The sequence below is a fragment of the Galeopterus variegatus genome, unplaced genomic scaffold (genome assembly GCF_000696425.1).
Source record: "Galeopterus variegatus unplaced genomic scaffold, G_variegatus-3.0.2 Scaffold3259, whole genome shotgun sequence".
NCBI lineage: Eukaryota > Metazoa > Chordata > Mammalia > Dermoptera > Cynocephalidae > Galeopterus > Galeopterus variegatus.
In genome coordinates, this window is record NW_007729370.1 from 30,898 (window position 1) to 50,133 (window position 19,236).

The 19,236-nt window shown below is 35.7% G+C and overlaps 1 protein-coding gene across 4 annotated transcripts in view; it reads right to left on the bottom strand.

Annotated features, from left to right (window-relative positions):
* Positions 1-19,236, bottom strand: part of ELMOD1 (ELMO/CED-12 domain containing 1) — a 62,843-nt gene that overhangs the window by 8,316 nt on the left and 35,291 nt on the right. Inside the window, exons 3-9 of one of the 4 annotated variants that reach the window (XM_008584429.1) lie at positions 18,029-18,174; positions 17,869-17,897; positions 16,752-16,849; positions 13,290-13,419; positions 7,112-7,245; positions 4,384-4,452; positions 933-983 (exon numbers count right to left, since the gene is read on the bottom strand). In XM_008584429.1, coding sequence (XP_008582651.1) covers positions 933-983; positions 4,384-4,452; positions 7,112-7,245; positions 13,290-13,419; positions 16,752-16,849; positions 17,869-17,897; positions 18,029-18,174 — 657 coding nt within the window. Of the gene's footprint in view, positions 1-932; positions 984-4,383; positions 4,453-7,111; positions 7,246-13,289; positions 13,420-16,751; positions 16,850-17,868; positions 17,898-18,028; positions 18,213-19,236 lie in introns of all 4 variants that reach the window. The other 3 variants (XM_008584430.1, XM_008584431.1, XM_008584432.1) reach the window with 3 other exon arrangements.

Below are 19,236 nucleotides of genomic sequence, written 5' to 3' on the forward strand. Positions count from 1 at the left end.
GAGAGTTTATGTGCTTTGACTTGGTTATTTCACTTCCAAATATATGATAAAAAAAAATCCTAAGTGGACAAACTTTATACACAAGGATATTCATTACAGCATTATTTATAATGGTGAAGACATGGAAACTATTCAAATATCCTAAAAAAACCCATATAGTGAAATGTTATAGTAATCGCATATAACATATTGCAGCTAATTAAAACTATATTCTTAAAGACTATTTAAGCAGGACATAAAACAGTATGAATAGAACACAACAAGTTTTATTATATACACACATATGTACATGGAAAAATGGCTAGAATGAAATGCCACAAAATATTAATATGGGTATGCTAGAGTAATAGGATTGGGGTGATCTTTTGGTTTACTTTTCCTATATTTTCTAAATTTTTATAACAAATCATATATTACTTTTAAATGAGAAAAAAGTTGAAATGTGTCCTAACACAGTGTATATTTTCTAGTCCCTTTGCTATATGTCTATTAAAATTTAAAGGGAACTGAGTTCTTAAATCCTCTCTGCTAATATAAATCCAGCACAGAAAAAAAGTTCTCTGTAAGAGATAGTTTTGGATGAAATGGGGGTTAAAAAACACTTCTCAAGTAAATTTTTATTTAATTAAGCCCAATACTTAATAGAAATCCTTAAAAGAAAACTACCAAATGTAATTCTAAATGATTTCCGAAAATCATTTCCATACAAATATAACTACCTATTTTGTCAGTTGATCACAGGCAAAGTAATATCATATAACCAGCAAATAAATCCAAAACCATATAAGTGTCCTAAAAAAATTCAGCTGGATTGTACATTTCCATCAGAACAAATGGAATTTAATTCTTTTCATCTTTCACAATGCTCTTAAGACTTATGTTCTGATTCTGGTTCAGACCGACAGTCTTTATATATGAGATCCCACACTCACCCAATTGCTTTATCCATCCTTTTCTTCTCCCAATCTGCTTTGTTGAATTTGCTGAGTGAATGAATAAATATATACATAAATAAGATTTAATCTCTAACTGGTACTTGTTCTCTTTTAACGCTGTGTTAAAACTGTTAACTATATGCAGAGTTGTCTGTAACTCAGTTACTCAACACTAATCAATCTAAAGGTTATCAATTTCAAAAGCCACCGTACAATGTATATGGAGCTCAGAAATGGAATTATTTAAGGACATGCTACTTACCCCCTATTCACTTTAGTGCAGCAGCGGCAGACAGCCCTAAAGGCCAAACATTAAGACCCACTTTCACGCTGTCATTAGTTATCAAACACCATCTCCTCCATGAAACCTCGCCTGGTATCTCTCTCTCCTCTCTCTAGATGTTACCTCCCCCTCTCATGAGTTCCCATTGCATTTTGTTTGGTTTTATCTCCTGGCATTTATCCTCCTCAGCCTTATTTGTGATGCCCAGAATGTAGTAGATGCCAGATACATGTTTATTGATAAATAAATGATTGAGTTAGTAACAGAATGAAAGGAAGGAAAAAAGGGGGGAGGAAGGAGAGGAGGGAGGGGGGAAGGAAGGATGTATATAGGTTTTAAAAATTTTGTTTCAAAAAATGACATTTCCTCTTGCTAAGCTAAGTCTGCTAAACCATAGCAGTTTCATTTTAATATGTTCTACAATTTGAGCTTCTGAATAAGACGGTTTGAGGAAAGGGCTCTATCACACAGGCATTCTGAAAATACTGCCTTACATTCTATGTTACTTTGTGTACTTGCACATCCACCCCTTTCCTGTTTCTCTCCACACTGCCAGTGTCCTGGAGGCAGAAACCATGATCCACTCTTCTTTGTGACTGACGTAACTTTTACTCAGTGTTTCACACTCAAAATTGTAGTTAGCATTTGAACTAAATAAAATTTAAAAACTAGAGTTATTACAAACACTTAGCTTCCATCTAAGTAGGAGAAAGGAGAGTTCTCTAGAATACACAGCAAACACTACATTAAAATACTCGTAATACACACAACACACAACCACAAAAACATTATACGAAACTGGTATTTAACTATGTGTATTTTCTACTCTGTGAATGAATGGTTATAATTCCAAGCAACTGCTTTTAATTCATGTTAAAATGCACCACCTCTTTTTAAGGTGTAACTTCTAACCAACAAACCAGTCAGCCAAAGAGGCATCAGGAGATTTTTTACCTTAAAAGTCGCACCCACATCCAGACCGAAGTGAGTTATGTGTGAAATTTAAGAAATTTTATATATCAGAACTTATAAGCACCTATTTTCTCTTCAGCAAAGCTTTATAAACACATGATATCTCCATACTCGTTAACTTAAATCTCTATCTGCATTGGAAATATAAGAAAAAGCCAAATGACCTCCATTCATTTGATTACTTGTAGGATGTCCTTGCCCAAACAAATTGGATATCTCTCTTCAGGAAAAAACAAAAACTAACAGTCAATATTCTCCTCTTAAACTTAAATCCATTTTTATCCCTCAAGTTACTTTCCTTAGGATATACTGACTTCTCAATGTTGAACACCTGGAGTATCAGGGCCTGAGAGAACCTATGTCGATATCATAATCAGTCAATATAGACTTCCTTCAAGATGTCAATGGAGAAAGACAGTAGCATTTTCAAAACATTCTGATTTGTATCCAGTGACATTTACCATCAATTTTAAGTAATTAATACATGAACTTCACCTATTCAATTTTATTGTAGCTTGAGGGACAAAACATGGTAATTTTATCTACACGCCTGCACACACATATCCACACACACAGCACACAAATTCTAGTCTCTTCTTAAATTAAGAGCAGTCACACAACCCTCAAATACCTCCTCTCTGATGGCTGACACAGGAGACACAACTATAAAGCTTTTATCTGGGAATGGCTCACAGAAAAAATTAATCCCCCTTCAATGGTTAATTAAAAAATATTTTAAGCTGATTGTTACTTTCCAAGGACCATAAAGGATTCATGGCTGATATTCCTCTAGGAAATGCCACCTGACAGTACACACAGACTCCCCAGCCAGTTTTACTTAGAGGGAGCTCAGGGTCTCTACATTACAGAAATATGCAACTCAGAAGATGTAGTCAAAATTAAAATAGCTTGATTTTAACCATGTAATATATAAAGAAAGAGCTTAGTGATTTTATTGTTTTTCTTAAAGCAAATAAAAGTAAAGAATGAATTTTTAATCTTATAGAAGGTTATAAATGTAAATTTGGGAAGTGTAATATCAATTTAATGAACCTTAGCAAAATGAAGCTAGAATGAGTATAATAGTAAGGTATGGGAAAATAACCCAAGTCAATGCATGCCTTAATTTTGGGAATATTATAATAAAATTTTTGATTATTCACCAAATGTGAATACTAACAACTAATCTGCATGCTGAGGAGAATAAAGTGATATAAAATCATGATTGTAAAATAGTGGAACTCTTTATGAGAAGATACACACACAAAAAAACTAATATTTAAATTAATCAAGTTAGAAATACATTAATATAAGAATAAATTTTCTCTGTGCAACAAAACTGCAAAATAAAATCTCTGTCTCTTGGCGGGTAGATGGAGTCACAGTGTGTGGAATGAGGTGTTCAGCCTCAGTGAGTGTTTGAAATGTTTCTCCAACCAGGTACAGTCATGGCTGTAGAAAGGCTCCTTGACATTTTCCATCAGGTTAATCTAATATGGTTTTCCGTTCATTAAAAAATAGCCCAAATATAATTGATTACATTAGATTAAAAAGTTGGGAAATGTTTGCTTTTTGCACATTTCTCATGAATTTATATTTCTTTAATAAATTCTTACCCATACTTACTCTAAAGTAAAATAAAAGCAATAAAACACAAAAACAAAGAAAAAAATACCTTATTTCCTCTTTAGTGATATCCCTTCATGGAGTCAATTAAAGAAAAAAAATTTAGAAAGGTAAATGAAAATAGAAATAATTTAGAATCTAGAATTCTACAAAAAAAACAAAAACAAAAACAAAAAAAGCCTCAGCAATTCTAGACGTTCTCAGCTGGTCTCTGATTTCATGACTTCGTTCTTCCTTCTATTTCCCCATTATGCTTCCTTGTCTCTGAACTCTCACTCCTAGACCCTGCCTTCTTTCATGCCACCTCCTCAGTCTTCCTGGACACTGGTGACATTATCAGTCCCTTTAAATGCATATCTCACTTGAATGGTGCCACTTTACATATTAAATCCTGGAGTAGTTACCTGAAGTTTTAACCCTCCTGCTCAACATTTGTCAAAAGGGCGTGTTTGGAAGAGCTTTAAGCCTCACTTTTGGTGGGTTGACTCTCCTGAGAATCTCATCAACAGATCCATGAAGGAGATGAGGTTAATTTTACCTAATCCATCTTTCATTTTCAACAATTACCTGCATTTTGGATGAAGAGAGTCAGAGAGGACCTGCTGAGCTGCTGCAGCATCCCTTTCTGCAAAATACCTGCAGTTGGAGGGAAAGAAGACCGTAACTCCATATCTGCTGAATATACTCAGTTTAATCCACCTTGAGGCTATTCTGGATTCAAAGACGGATACTGGCATATGATTATCATATGTTTCAGCTCCTCTAGCTTTTCACAACAGAGTTTTCCAAACATAATAAATGACTTGGTAGGGTAGTTATGAAACCCACACAGATTTAGGATATGTGTCTGGTAGATTTGAAAATTTAATTATGAGCTTTGCCATTCCCCAGAGAGCCAACAATATTCTTATTAAGAAGGGTTACAGATGAGGGGGTAGGATGGCTCAGCATTTGGGTGCCCTCAGAAGGTAGAAGTCTGGCTGAAGGGATATGGTGAGGGGTTATGACAGCCAAAGAGCAGAGAGAGAAGACACTTGGGAAGTGAGAAAGGATGTATTTCAGATGCACTTTTCTTGGAGAATATTCACTGGGTATTTGAATTCTGGATGAATGGAAAATGTCTTATAGAGCTTAGATATTAAAAAAAAAATAGAATTCTGTTCTGGGGGGACAGGGGCAATGAAATTTCCATTATTAATGCAAAAAGCATATATACCCTCAAAAATGTTTCATAAAAAGTACCTCGTAAAGACAATTTTAAAACTAATGCATATATTATCAAATTTGATGTGTATTATTTCCTACATAAACCTAAAGGATAAAACAAGCTCTTGAATTTTCTCTCAGAAAATTTAAAACCAAGGTCAGCAATTTTAATACACACATCCAAGATTATTGATGAAATTGAGTTTCTTTTCATACTTTCGTTGGTCATCTGAGTTTCCTCTTTTATGTCTTGTTCGTTCATATTTCTTGGTTCAGTATATCTAAAAAATGTCCTCAAGTAAATAAGACAAATAACCCTAGTGAGAATAATATACTAGATATGGATTCTTTATTATTTATGTGGGAGGAAATTTTGTATCATTTCACTTTGCTTACAGTGGCTTATCTTACAGAAGTTTTCAATTTTAATGTGTGCAATTTATTGATTCTTCTTTTTCAGTTGATGCTTTTTTTGACTTTCATCTTGTGCACTGAGGTGAAGTAGTGCCAATCGTCCCAATTCTAGTTTTTCAAAAACAGCCTTTTCCCACTTTTGGTATCACCACCTTTGTCATTAAGATTTATTTTCTATTTATCCACATTACATGATAATGTAGCACTTAAAATATTTCATGAAAGAATGGGTGATTATTAAACTTCCTAAAATTAAAATAAAGGGAAAGATATAGGGAAAAAATGGGGTGCCTCCAAAAATGACTGATTAAAGCTTATTTTCTTTTAAAAATTTATCACTACCCCCACTAACAGGGTAGTGTCAAAGGAGACAAGAACCAACTTGGAAGGACTCTCTTTCGCTAAAAAAGTAATGACTACAATTAACTGAACTTAAGCATGAAAAAAATAATAAATATATAAAAACACAGGAATTAACAAATGGATTTTTAAAAATAGAGAGAAAAAGCAAAACATTTTTTTGGATCACTAACAAGGAAATGAGGGCACCAACTCCTTATTCAGAATTGGCGAACAAATACAGAACCTGAACACCTGTCCTGCCTGTATTTTAGAGATGACCAATAACCACAGTTGATACAGGAAATTTAGTGTCTACAGAATCCTAGCCAACAATTATGGGAAGAATAACAGAATTAGAAAAACACTTTTTGCACAATTAATTAATTGGTTCAGTGAAAATTAGGGAAGGACAGGCTGGTGGGGACTTCTCAGTAGAGCCATCAGGCTGTGGTCCCTCAGGTCCATGCTGGCACAGGACTGAGAGTGGTGAGATACTGCAGGCCTCCTGCTGAGGTGTCACCTCGAATTTTTTTCAAGCCTTCCCGAATACCTCCGATTTTTCAGGAAATATAGGGAGCAGGTCCAAGTACGAACAGACAAATCCAGACCATTAGGCATTTTACAGGACAATCGGCCCGGAATCTTCAAGTTAATGACATGGGGGAGGGGGCAAAAGGAGGGGCAGAGGGGGACATACTGATCTAATTTTAAAAGACCCAAGGGACATATTAACTAAGTGCAGTGTGGAGATCTTATACGGAACTGCATTAGAACAAACCAGCTATAAAAAGACATTTTTTAGAGGATTGGGAAATTTGTGTATGGACCAGACATAGATGACACCAATGGATCATCGTTAATTTTGTTAGATGTGATAATGGCATTGTGGTTAATGTAAAGTAATACAGATATTTTTTAGAGCTATATATTGAAATATGAGGGGTGAAATGACAGTGTAGGATTTTCATTAACACTTCTGCCAAAAAAACAGTATTGCAAGTATTTCACAACTTCAACAATTACTGAATCTCGGTGATCAATATAAAGGGGTTCTTTATAATCTTCCCTCTGTTGTCATGTATGTTTGAAATTTTTCATAATACAACTTTTTAAAAATACATTTGAGATTTTCTTAAAAAATCCACGAAGTCTTCTAAAATAGACGGAAGGTGGTAGTAGCTTTTAAAATTTTATAAACCTGAGTTACCTCTCAGAGGACTTGAATGTTTTCTTGGAGTCTTCTGGAAAGTGGTTTTTGGAACTAATAACTGCACTTTGCCATTTCCATATGAGGAGATCAGAACATCACTCAACTATTCTTCGTTTTACTTACTGCAGATTGTACAGTCCCAGAAGTCCCATTCCTCGAAAATCTGTTTTAGGGTCATCACCTTGGAAACCAATTTCACACCACTGCTTAGAAATCCGAGATTCCAATGGAGTATTGGGCTTCAAGAATTTCCATAACTGGAGACAAAAAAGAGAGCCATCCTGTTTATATACACAAATACCCTTTCCTATTGGTTCACATTTTGTAAATTACATTATTAGGAGGGACTTTGCAAAGCTGAATATATGCAATTAAGTTACAATTAAAGATGTGATCATCTTTCAATTTTCTATGACAGCAGTTCTCAAAGTATGGTCTAAAGACTCCTTTGGAGGTATCGAAGATCTTTTCAGAGGTTCTGGGAGGTAAAAAACTATTTCATCATAAAAGGAAGAGGTTATTTGCCTTTTCACTCTTGTCTTCTCATGAGTGTACAGTAGAATTTTCCAAAGGTTGAATAACATGTCATGATGGCATTGCTGTGAAGGCAATGGAATGTGTACTTGTATATTTTAGTGTTGTAAATCTTTCTGTTTTAAATTTCTAATAGGAAATTATACAGGTGATAGATAAACAGATGATAGATAACCTCCCACAAAAAAGCTCTTTAAAGCTCTCAAAAATATTTGAGTATAAAAGGAAGGAGAGAACAGGGAAAATTTTGAAGCATATCTTAATGAACAAATACAAATTCTAAACATTATGCTCTTCACTGCTTAATAAACTGGTTTGATATTTCTGCTTTCTGTACAAAGATAGATTCAACACATATCTCTACTTCAGAGAGAGAGATTGAGACCCACAGTTATATAAATATGTAATGCTAGAACTATTAGTTCTTTCTAGCAAAGATAGGCATGTGAGCAAATTTAATTTTTAGATTATTAATATCTAATATTGTATTGTCATTATAGACAGGGTAAAAACACAAATGTGTAGTGTAAAGCTACACAACTACACCAGTTGTTGGGCTCAGGCTCTTTTACCTGCCCATAATCTGGCCGACTGGGCCAATTATCGAGCTAGGGTTGGGTGTGGAGCTCACAGACCCCTCAAGCCTGTTGTCCAAACTGGGTCACGAACCTTCACAGGCCAGGCTGGGTCCTCAGACCCCTCACATGCCAGGCTGGGTCACCAGACCCCTCACACACCAGGCTGGGTCACCAGACCCCTTATATGCAGGTCTATGAGCTAGGTAACCAGCAAACAGGTCCTAGGAAGCCATAGGTTGGAAAGTATGGCTGCATGGAGTGGAGCCCACCCAAGGTAGCAAACTTCCAGCCAGCCTGCTTCACAAACTATGAAGAACACAAGAATAGCAACAAAACTAAAAAGATACATTGGTGCACATGTGCACTAAACTACACACACACACACACACACACACACACAATTTGCTTACAAAGGATGTGCTGAACCACACCCAGCTGGACCTGAGGCGAGGGTCCTGACCAAACCATCCTATTTTCCCAACATATAGTTTCCTTACTACTTCAAAAATAATTCAACTTCTAAATTGCTTATTTTATTTTATTTTATTATTATTATTATTTTTCTCCTTTTTGTCTTTTTTCGTGACCGGTAACGGGATCGCAACCCTCGGTGTCGCGCCCGCACCACGCTCAACCAGTGAGCGGACCAGTCTCTATATGGGATCTGAACCTTCAGCGGGAGCGCCGCCGCGCTCCCAAGCACCGCACTCTACTGAGTGCGCTACTGGGCCGGCCCTCTAAATTGCTTATTTTATACTATATGGACTTGAAAGGTTAAACAGAGCAGTAATATGCAAATACCTTGCTTTGTAGCAAATTGTCACATATCTGACATAATATAAAACATAATATTCAATGATGGAAAATACTAACAAATAAAAATTTATAATTTATTTTATTATTGTTATTTTAGCCACTAATCTAAAATTACTCATTATTCACATTATACAGTATTTTGTGTTAGTGGCACAAAAGGTCAATTCAATTTATCTGAAGGGTGAGAGAAAAACTTCAGAGGAAAGAAAGTAAATCTATTATGCTTGAAAGCAAATTATCAAGCATGGGTAGGTATATGGAATCTCTTTTTATAATCTACATAGGAATTTGTCAATGATCTGCATCCATCAAAACAGAACATGTTTGAGTTAATCAGACTAAATAATGAGAGACTAGGTGGTCATCATCAGGAAAAGGTCTCTTTCAAAAAACCCTTTAGCAACTGATTTGGTTACAGTCACAATGGGGAAAAAAAAAGGAAACAAAATGTAAAGTTCATCACATTCATTTGAACAATAATTAGAAGACATCTCAGGGCCCTGCCTGGTTTCTTCAAGTGAGCAGAGTAAAATGGCAAAGACAACATTTCATTCCTGTAGGCTGGTGATAAACCGCATTTATTAGGTGAATGCTTAGCTTGAGAGAGTAAGAAGTTTGAGTAATAAAATGCTTTAAAAAGAAATTCCGTTTTAATAATTTCATGTATCATGGCAAACTAGACTAATAGCTAACAAGTATTCTTAACTAAGCTGTTAATTCTACTTGCTTGGGTGACTTTCATGGAGGATGAAAGTCAACTATGCTAAAACACTTATATGAAGTACAATTATGTGTATATTTCCCATGAGAAACTTTGAACTATTGGATTCTCTTCTGAAAGACAGTCTCTTCCTTGAAAAAGTATGGGTAGGAGGCAGGGTGCCCCTGAGGGTGAGGCCCTTTCTTGCATTAGGAAGCTGACTTTAAATCTGAGCTAAGGTGGGGTCTCCTGGTGGGGGCTCTGAGGACCCCCACCGCCTCAGACTGTGCTACTGGGAGTAGAGTGATTACAAAGCCAGCTGCCGAGTGCTGAGTGCCGAGTGCAGGAGACCTGGGGCTAGGAAGAGTGATTCCCAGACAAGCTACACACGTGGAAGCTGCGCTCCGAGTCAGACTATCACTCATCACGGCCTGTTCTCTCTGTTGGACTCTCTTCTCTTTGAACTGAGCCTTTATGCAGGTTTATTTGAACATTTGTCTTGTCTCAAGTATGCTACAGAACAGAAAGAGCAAGGCCTTTCATCCACCCTTGAGCCAGAGTGTTCAAGGAAAAGCAGCTTCTCACGGAGCCGACCATGGGACTGTTTCTTCCCATCCAGAGAAGGTCTTTTAATTCCGGGTTACATGTTTTCCGTTAAGTTCATGAATCCACCTAAGATTTTGTCTTTGGTATTAATTTGGTTCAAAAACTTTTAATAGAAATGTCAATTTGAATAATTCAGATGAACAGTGCTATATGAATACAATGATATTATTCAATTTCATCCTAGCCTATGTTCAAATAGTCATAAAATGCAGAATTTCTTTTCGTATTTTAGGACTCCAAGTAGTAACACTGACAATGTTCTACATTTCTAAAGCAAAGCATTTAAGCAATGTGGCAATATATTACCTAAGCTTATAAATTATGGGTCAGCGAACTTTGTAAAGGACCAGCTAGTAAATATTTTAGGCTTTGTGAGCCACATGGTCTCTATTGTAATTACTTAAATTTGCCTTTGTAATAGGATAGAAGCCACGGACTATACATAAATGAATATATACGGCTGTGTTCCAATAAAACATTACTTATAAAAATGGATGTCAGGCCAGATTTGGCCCACAGGCCTTGGTTTGCTGACTCCTGCTCTAAACAATTTTGTAAAGTAGGAAACAAGGGTATTATTACCCATTTTAAAGATGAAGAGGCTTAAGCTCAGGCAGTTAAACAGAATCCATGGATCAGCCCTTGGAAATACAAATGTGAACAAGACATGGTTTCTGTCTCAAGATGTAGTGCGGAGTAGTACTTAAAAGCCCTTCCTATGTGAGCTGTGCAGTCACTTAACTCCTCAGCCTCAGTTTCCCCATTTGAAAAATGGGGATAGTACTAGTATATTACCACAAGATTATTGTGACAATGAAATAATGCTGTAAAATACTCACCGTAATGATTGGCACATACTAAACGCTCAATGAATCTTTTATTATTACTGATTTTATTATTATAATACTTGATATTTGAATAAACTGAAGAGGAGACTCAAGACCCCACTGTTAAGTTTGCTTGGGGAGGGAGGATAGAGAAGATTTCAAAATTCAGTGGATAAGGACTTAGAGAACAAGCCGGCTTCTGCTGTGAGAAAATGGGTTAGAGAGGGAACAGCATGAGCAAATTCCTGGGCACTCGGGATGGCCTGGACTATTCTGGGGCAGATGAATGACAGAGCATGGGGAAAACGTGCTCCACATAATGGGGACACAGGAGATGCAGCTTAGAAAAATACATCAGAAAGTGTCCAAAATGCCACACTAAGATGCATGGGCTTTCTGCGATAGAACATTGGGAGCCTGAACTTTTTAATTTAGGGAATGACATGACTAGAAAAATCCCCCTAAGCAACATTTTAAAAGTTCGAAGGGAAGAATTTCATGGTTAGTGGCAGAATTAAAACATTATAGCAGCCCAATTGGAGATAAGAGATAGAACAAGGCAGTGAGCACGGAAAACATCTGAGTGATATTTTGGGGTGCTTTATGGATTATATTTAGTGATTTTTGTAGATGTAGAATATGTCCCAATTAGACTGCAAACCACTTGAGGACAGAAAAGATGCCTTTCTTCAAAGTACCTAATGCAGTAGTGAACAGTCCTGGCTTCACAATTTACTAGATGTGTGAATCAGAGCCTGGATTAAAACGCTTGTAGTTTTCTCACCTCTAAAATAAAGACAATAATCATTAACTTGCCTACCTCATATAATTGTGACAATCAAAATGATAACACATACATACTCAAATCATAGCCACAGATAAAAGTCATATCATAAACATTCTTGGTATATAGCTAAGAACTATAATAATTCATGCATTGATCCATATTTGTTGAAAATATTCTGTGCCAGCACGCACACAACAGATCAGTTAAGATGGTGTAAAGCAGTCACTCAAATGTTATTAATTCTGAGGGCACCTCAGACATTTTAATGAATTGTTCAGGCACTTGTGACCAGTCTGTTAATTATACCACCTCTTTTCGCTTTCATTCATCCCTCCCTGAGTCATTTTGTTGAACTTGACCACCTCTATCAGAAAATGGTCAGGAAAAAAGGCAATAAAAGAAGATGGAATTCACCTGCTGGTTAGATAAAATTAAACAGAGAGTAGGAAAAAGAAAAACTATTGCCAAGAATGAGGCTTCTTTAATGACTCACATCAGATCCAGCACTAATTAGCAGAGACAAATGAGTCATCTCCTTAAGTACTTACAAACACAAAAACATACACTCCTTCACACAAAAACACAACAGGATACATTTTAAAAATTACATCTTCTATTGACATTTTATGATAAAATAAATTTAAGGCAGCTAAACAAATGTTTTCTTCTAACTTTATTTCTGCCTTTTTGAATTATAGGAAAGGGCAAGGAAGCATTCTAATACTAAAAAGCATCTATTTTCAGAAGTGAATTTATAAAACATTTAGATAAGTAGTTCTAAAGGTTTGTCAATTTTTTTTTTTTTTGGTCTTAATTTCTTTAACTCAAAATTCAGTGTTTTGAAGAAAAATTTTATTGATGTTTCATAATACACAATCAGATCCTATGAGATTTTTAAGATTTTGCTTTGACAGCCAGGAGCATTCATAACTCCACATTGTTTTCCCAACAGTTCTAATATGCCAAATATAAAACGTTTACCTCCTCTTCTAAGACTCTCCAAGATATATGAATAAATAATCAGCATTAAGATCTTGGGTAATTTCCCAAGAGGGCTATTGCTGAAGCAGAAATCAACTTCATTTTATTTCATGTGTATTACAAGTCATAAATGAAAATCCCAGGTCACTCTTTGACAAATGCTATTTCTCCTATTAGATTGTTTCACATTTTGTTGGAAACTTGAGCCAAATGTGAGCCCATGGAAATCGCCTCTGATGCTTTCTCAGATTACAAAAGAAAATTGGCTTTACACTTAACTTCTCACATGAATTTTCTGATGAAAAATTTACCTCCAACATCTGAACCCCAAGAAAACTCAGTCTTACCAACTGGCTATGGTGCCCCTGTTTTATTAATCTGTGCAACCCCAACAACCAGAGTAAAGCCTAGCATATAGCAGGCAAATGTTAGCTGACTTAAGCGAAGTTCTGGAGTGTGTTCAGAGACTAACCTTCAAAAGCATTTCTTCATGTTGGGGATTATCAGAATCATAGGGCTCTCTGCGAAGTTTTTCCACTTCTGCAATAAGGTTTCTGTACCCAACGATTTGCAGAAGGCAAGCCTGAAGAGAGATTCCCAGCCTAAGGTGTTCAAAAATAGAAGAAACACACATGAGGAAAAACAAAACATGTACTATTGGCATTTGTTCACTTGATGTATGCCCAATAGAACGTTTACATTAATATTCAAGAAATTTCTCAAATAAGATCTATTTAATAGAAGCACAATTCTTATTGAAGCTCCATATGGACAGCTATAGAATCTGGCTAAAATTTACTTCTAATTCTGGCTTTTTCTTAGGCTAAATTGCAAAAGTTTTTTTTTTTTTAAAAGCCAAATTGGCTTAAAAAAACAAGGGAGCTAATAAATTCACTCACACACACACACACACACACAAACACACACACACACACAAAAACCGGGGGTGGGGGGAAGAAGATATAACAACTACAATTTCTTTGAAGGTGTTACAACAAGCAAACGGAAAGGACATTTTTGGGTGGGAGGGGGGAGTGGGAGGAGGGAGGGAGGTTTCGGTGATGGGTCATAATAATCAACCACATTGTATATTGACAAAATAAAAAGATTAAAAAAAAAAAAACAAGGGAGCTCTTTATGCAGGTAACTTGAAAGCAAGATGTAGAAAACATAGGTAATGATGGGTTCTTAGAGATTATTTAGAGGGCAAAGGAGAGGGGGCGGGGGGTGATGAGTTGGAATGAAATAACTCTCAGGGGCTTCAGGACAAGAAAAATTTCAAACCACTAACGACAACAGCAACAACAACAACGCTGCTTGGGAATATCCCTGACAGACGAGGTATGTCAAGAGAGAAGTCACAACTCTGCAAGATTTCCCATTACATGCTGATTGCTCTAGTTGTCTGAACACTCTTTCTTAAGCTGAAACAAAATCTGTTTTGCTTATTACTAAGTGGTTCAAATTCTATCCTCTGGGCAAATGTATTTCTACCTTTCTCCTGCCATGCTTTTTTATTTTAAGATAGTGATTCTTTCTTCTAGTCTTATCTCCAGGGTTAGAAAAAAAAAATCCCCTGTTCCTTCAATTCTCTCTCATGGGACATGGTTTTCGGATGCTTTACTGTCTTGCTCAGTCTGCTCTGAATGTACACCAGTTGATTGACAACCCCCTTATGACATACCGCTAGAACAGAAAACAATCTGGCAAACATAATACACAGAGGATCGTTACTTCTTGTGATCAGAAGGATGTTTTCCTCTCCTACAATCTATAAGGTAAAACAGGATCTTTTATAGCAGTCACATAACATTACGAGTTTATTAAACAGGTGACTAATCACAAAGATCATTTTTTCATACAAACTTCTTTCATATAAATTATTCTCCTATCCCATACTCGTTTGATGGCATTTTAAAATCTAAAGGTAGTACTTCATGTTTCATTTATTCCTGCTAAATCCTTTACAGTCATATATTTTTTATGGTTCAAAAATGGTTGAACATTTGCGATTTTATATGATACTGTCCAATATATTCCTGCTCCAAGTTCACTCACGAACATTTTTGTTGTGGTGGTGGTGGTGGTCATCGTGGTCATAATAATCACACTGACAGTGACATCATCATCTTTTTGGGGGATAAATGAAATGCATAGAGGTTAAATCTGAAGTTGGGGCAATGGGTCTTAGGACTGTACACCTACTTCAAACACAGAGGGCAGTGTCTGACAACCTAGGAATACTGAACTCAATATTGTATGTTCAATTAAATGGCGTTTATAATAATTTGTTACCATAGCACCAAAAAACGAAATCAGATATTTAAATTTAGGAAAAGGCATGGTGTCACTGGTCACCGAGAAAATCAATATAGGACTGAGAAGAGACTTAATTTGGAGAAGAAGAGAGAATGGAAGAAATAAAAGAGGAGAGTCAATTTTTTACTATAGTAATTTTTAGTACCACCATAAGCAGTACTTGAAAAAAAAATGTAGTTAAAACAAAGTGAGGTTAATAGTAATAGCTAGGTAAGTTATAGAATTTTTCCCCACCCCTAACCTCCTATATCTTTGTTTTCTCAGCAAGAATATTTTTTTTTTATATCAGATTTTGTTGATGTCAGTCTGGAAAAAAAGGCACTAGAATCCACATTGAGAATGTTAAAAAACAAACTCTACCACCTAAAGAGTTTTGTTTTCCTAAAAGAAATCAGAAAAAAAGATGACAAAGCAATGCTTTTGAATGCAACTTACATAACTTTCATAGGCCAGACAAAGAAAAGATTTGCTATTAAATGAAATCCTATCTCTAAAGATGATTACAGGACTAATATATCCCTCATGCCCAGCTGTAGTCTTAAATTTTTGGTTCAACCTAATTTAGAATAAATTGTCTTCTCTTCACCTTCCGAGAAGAATACAATATACATCAGAAGGTTTCAAAAAGACATTTATTACATAATTAAATCAACCTTTAATGGCTGAATAAGGAAAAAGGCAGCTAATAGCTGAAGTGGGTGCAAAAGAGTGCTATGGCGACCAGGTGGAAACGGAGTTTTTGTGATGAGTTCCTGGAGAACCAGCACCTAGACTACCTCCAGGAGATATGCAAAGTGTGTTCTGAAATTCCCTTCAATTACAGCTCCCCATCTTTGGTAATTAAAAGGCTTTCTCAGTGGTAACATTTGAAGTTCTCATGTAGGCACATCTAACAGACAGTTTGATTGTTACTAACCTAAAACTGTCTCAAATATATCTGCACTTGAAATTTATTTTTCCCAATGTACTCAGCGCAGAATTTTACTGGAAAATTGCTGTACCCAATGGAAAATGTAAAGCTAATTTTAAATGTCACGTACATTGCCAAATGCATTTTAATACTTCCAAGATGAGAGGAATAAATTATAAAGTTCTAAAGTCTTCATATAAAAACTGTCTCTTCCTCCCACACAAGCCTGTCTTCTTGACAAGCAGGTAGGAACTGTCTCCAAGATTATCAGCCTGTCATGAAGGAATATTCATGAAAGAACTGAAGGAATATTCTAAATGGAGCAGAATCAGTTTAGGCACATTACAATGTGAACATTTACTGTTAATGTAAAACACGGGCACTGAATAGAGCTATTGTGATGAATGGGCTTCCTTTATCTCATCTTCCAAGATCAAGGGCATCCATCATATTTCTTACATTCATTGCATCTCAAAAGCATAAGCATAAACCACAACAGCAACATGAAAAAGGCACTGTTTTCTCAATTTTTCATTTGAAAGTCAAAATAGTGCAGATGATTATTTTAGGGAGGGAAGGAAGGGGTGGGGGAAGTGTGGAGAGGGAGAGAAGGGAGTAAGAGAGGGAAGAAAAGAGAGAGAAACACTAAATATGTGGCCATATGATTCGTGTTCTATATTTCTGACATAAGAAACATGTTCTTACTGTGGGTTTATGTCAGGATTAATTTTTTTCAGTTCCATGATGTCGTCTATAGTTTTTTCAATAGCATCAGGATGAACGCTCACTGAAGTCTGCAACAGCTAGAAAACATGTTTCAGTCAGTTCCTTTTTCATTAATATCAGTGACTTAATCAGTGTCTACTGGAGTATTTAAGCTTTTACATGAAGATATAAGCTAAGAGCAACAATTGATTCAGCATACTTGAATTCTAATAAATTTGACATTTTCGCAGCTGGGGTAGTGCAATTTTCCTGATTAAGGTAATTAACATAAAGCAGAAATACATAAGGTTTTCTGTTTTTGTCTGTTTTGTTTTTACCATTTTCATCTGTTTCAAGTTACTTATATTGGAATGTTATATTTTCTTTTCCTCACCCAACATAGTTTCTATTGTTAATGAGCATTATGTCTATGACTAAAGAGTTAGGCACATGGGTGATATAGTCTTAAGGATGCCAAAATTAAATAGTAAGCTAAAGTTATCAAGAATTTTGAAAAATAAAACATATTTTCTCTTTTCTGTGGATGTTCAACTGTGTGCTATAAAAATTAGCATAGTGATTTCTTTTGGTTTTATGGGGAAATCTTGAGTATAAATGATTTGGATATTGAGGAAATTAACTAGAGAGTTAATACTGTTCCTATTTTCAAGGAATATTTATTTTATGATTTGAGAAGGAGTATAAAAAATGGTTAAGGGTTAATTCAACAATGAAGTCATAAATGCTTCACAAATCTGCCTCAAAATTTATATACAGTAGCTTTCATATAAAAAGTGCAGTGCAGTGCTTTGTGGCAAATGATTCTTTCTTCTCAGTTTACATTAGTTTTCATAGCCAATGGTGTGTGTGTGTGTGTGTGTACATATACACATTTTTGTGGATTTTTTTTTCAGGTAGATGCATCTCCAGCAACACATAAATTACCTAAATGTGTTTATAAATTATTTCAATTTATAATTGTTATTTTACTACAAAAATACATAAAGGCTAAGATGTCTGTATGGTTTTTGTTTCTTAAAATATTGACTTTTTACGATAGTGGCAAACTTGCAAGTGAAAAGTTGCTGAAAGATAAAAAAAAAACAATTTTACTTACCTTACTTTTTGAATCTCTCAATGATGTTTCTGTTAAAGCAGTAACAAAAAAAGTCATTCAAAATTATCCTTTTTAAATGGTTTAAAATTACTGAAATTTAACATTGTATCTTCAATCCCACCAACTCTACCTTTTACTTACTTCTTTGTTTCATGCTTACCAATTTTCATGGTTCTAGAAGCTCCAGGCTTGGTATTGTAACAGATGCGTTGCAGTTCACATCTTCCAGTTAGCTTCCTCATTACAAATTTCAGGCAACGCCACAAAAATTTACAGTAAAAATACAGGCACACCTGGATCAACATTCTGTGAAAAACAAAAGACAGCACCCTTCCAACAGAACTCTGGAAGAAAACAGAAAGCAGCCACCACCAGAAAGAAAAGAAGCCGGGAAGAAAATCAGTCATTAGACTTCAAAGTTTGCAAGTGTGAATTTCTAATCCCATGTTACCTTATTTGCGGTAGCTACCCTTACTAGGACTGCAGGCAAGTCCAGAATGCCCTGTTCTGGTAAATTTGATATTCCAGCCAACTGGGGGTGAAGCATTGGAATCCTTTATTTTCCCACCTTAGCCTGAAAGCATTTTGGAAATAAATCAGTACCTTGAAAACAGAATCCATTAATACTACATGCATTTTATTTATTTATTTATTTATTTATTTATTTAATTTTTGATATTTTTTTCTTCTACTGTCTGTGTTTTAGGAGTTGCCAGTCCCTTAGACATGGGGGAAGAATGTTCTTTCTCTGTTGCCTCCATGGAAAGTCTCTCAGCTTACCCTTGTTCTAATACAGTACACACCTGTTTTCATAAACACAGTTTAGTTGGAACACAGCCAAACCCATTTGTCACTACATTGTCTAGGGTTGTTTTCATGGCCGACTGAGTGGGCATGACAGAGACTATGTGGAGAGCAAAACAGAAAATATTCACTCTCTGACCCTTTACAGAAGAAGTTTGCCAGCCCCTGGTCTACATGGAGTCAGCACTATGCCTTTTAATTGTGACTGAAGGGACATTGACAACTCTTCCTTTTTATCTTAAGACAGTGCCTTTTTCTTTCTTTTTTTTTTTTTTTTTTTTTTTTTTTACCACTCTTTGGTTTCTTCCCTTGCTTCCATTCTTTCCTCCTTCCCTCTGCTTCCAAATTTTAGGTGTTGTTCTCCTTGAGGATTTGGTTGTGCAGCCATCTGCCTTCTCTGTTGACCAATCCCAATACTCTACGGATTTGCCAGAAGGCCCCTTCAAAAATTCATTGAACAAGTGCTGACCTTTGATTCTCCTCAGAGGTGACAACATTCCCTCATGTAAACTTTTCAAAAACTCTATCTTTTGAGAAGTTTGTTCTTGGCTCTTGCTAAAGAAA